Source organism: Saprolegnia parasitica (genome assembly GCF_000151545.1).
Source record: "Saprolegnia parasitica CBS 223.65 unplaced genomic scaffold supercont2.1316, whole genome shotgun sequence".
In the NCBI taxonomy this organism is placed as follows: Eukaryota; Oomycota; class Saprolegniomycetes; order Saprolegniales; family Saprolegniaceae; genus Saprolegnia; species Saprolegnia parasitica.
Genome location: NW_012157710.1, coordinates 1 through 2,142, shown reverse-complemented (window position 1 = coordinate 2,142; position 2,142 = coordinate 1). Strand labels below are relative to the sequence as shown.

At 54.2% G+C, this 2,142-nt stretch overlaps 1 protein-coding gene across 1 annotated transcript; it reads left to right on the top strand.

The window, feature by feature from the left end:
- Nucleotides 1–255: 255 nt before the first annotated feature.
- SPRG_18587 (hypothetical protein) lies at nt 256–2,094 on the top strand (the record flags this gene model as incomplete). Its single annotated transcript, XM_012358030.1, has 11 exons — nt 256–397; nt 448–506; nt 559–649; nt 690–881; nt 926–1,051; nt 1,108–1,229; nt 1,275–1,372; nt 1,412–1,613; nt 1,673–1,760; nt 1,807–1,953; nt 2,003–2,094. Coding segments are annotated over 11 exons (1,359 nt in total), but the record flags the coding sequence as incomplete, so codon positions are not given.
- Between the last annotated feature and the right edge of the window lie 48 nt (nt 2,095–2,142).

The window sequence follows — 2,142 nt, the reverse complement described above, 5'->3', positions numbered from 1 at the left end:
GCATTCATCCATATCCAGTGGAAGGCCTGTCTGCCCGTGGCTTTGTCCTATACAAGCAGCGTCGTACGTTTCTGAACAATACAACACGGCAACGCAGAGACAGACCAAGGAGATAGACGTCGACGCTGGCAATCCCATGTCTTGTCTTTTTACGATACAAACACCGTTTTGCTGCGTCCACGCAAGTAAATATACCGTATATTTACGGTACGGGTGGCGTTGTGACGGTAGGTTCGGTTACATTTCTGGGGTTCGATGTACATCGGTCACGTGCTCGTGGTCGTCGCGCTAAGCCTGGCGCAAAGTGCTGCCGAGTGCCGGAACGCGTGCTCAGGCCATGGCTTTTGCAACACGTTCGATGTGTGCGCGTGCCAGCAAGGCTTCACGGGCGGCGATTGTTCGCAGAGTACTTTTCCTTTCTTCACCGCCAAGCTCATTTATGGGTAGTGCTATGCCCCCAAGGCAAAGCCTGGGGCATCGTTACGGGCACTGACGTCGCCCACGGCGTATGTTATGGCTCACGTTTCGCTGCTGACCACGACGCGTCGCTCTGACTAGGTCGCCGAGTGCTCGGCGCGAGGGATCTGTGACCGCTCTACGGGCACTTGCTCGTGCCAGCTTGGCTTTGAAGGCAACGCGTGTCAATTGCGTAGGCTTTTTGCCGTTGTTGAGTGCTGATGGGCACGTAGTGGCGTGCGTCGACGACTGCAGCAACCGAGGCCAGTGCATCACGATGCAGCAGCTCGCCGCAACACCGCTCGTGGCACTCGACTTGTACAATCAAGCACCGTACCAGTACTCACCGTACGCGATGTGGGACGCTGACATCGTCCGCGGCTGCCTCTGCGACGCAGGCAGCACCGGCGCCGACTGTAGCCTCAGTATGTCTCGACCCTTGATTGCATACACAAAACATTTTGCGTAGAGCAATGTCATTTGGGCGACGACCCCATGACATCCGGCCAGACCGAGGACGTACAGCTCATTACGTGTGCAGCATCGTACCTGCAGCATCAAGTGATGCTTCGCTACGACTCGGTCATCTCTCGTGGTACTACGAAATTGAGTTTCAAAACTCGACATATATCTTAACTCCATGGACGGTAGGCACGTTTGTCCTCAACTTTGGTCTCGAGCGCACAGACCCCATCAATTACAATGCCGCCGCGACAAATGCCTTGGGTACTTCGATGACCGAGATGCTTGAGGCGCTACCGACGATCGCAACAGTACTTTTGGTGTGGTATTTTGAGTTTCAATTCGACATGATGTAGGTGACGGTCACAGTGTCATCAACACCAACCTCCACGACATGGAACGTTGTGTTTCCGCCGGGTGCGGCCGACCAACACATTTTTCGCCCCACGTGGCGGTACGTACCTAAAAATAAACTCAAACTCAAAAACTGTAGCGTTGTGGAAGTGCAACAGTTCTTCTGCGCTGCCGACAGTGGCTACGCTACGCTCACGTACGACGCGCACGTCTTCCCGAGCATTCCGTTCTCGGCGTCTGCTGCGGACTTGAAAACCCTTCTCGAGTCGTATGTGAAGATCGGCGCCGTCACCGTGACCTTCAGCCAGGGCGCGCAACTCTGCAGTCCCCTTGGCAACTACGTACTATGGATCCAGACACGTGTGGTCATTGGATTTGGTGACTCGTATATCTCACTTAGATTACGATTGCGTTTGATTTGATGTGGGATCGCAACTACATTGGAGACATCCCTGCGCTTGTGATTGACCGCACCAACCAAAACCAGCGTACGGTTCTGCGATTCTTTTGACATTTGCTTGATACTTGCATTAGTTGATGGGCTCAAATGGGCGGGGAATGCACCCGTCGTCGACGCACAAACCAACGAGCTCGTCAAGGGTATCGACACGTGCCACATCGTGGAAGTTCAGAGCCTTACTTGCTGCGCCGTCTCGGGCTTCTTTGCCGTCTCGTTTGAAGGTCGACACTGGCCATGATCCTTGAATTCAACCCATGTGTGGTGTATTAGGAGGCACGGTTCGCAACCTGCCGTTCGATATGTCGGCGTCCGATCTCAGAGCGGCGTTGCTCTCGGCCTTTCCTCAGCTCCTCGATATCGACGTACGTGGGCTTGCCATCCCCCAACAAAAATATGAGTGTCTGTAGGTT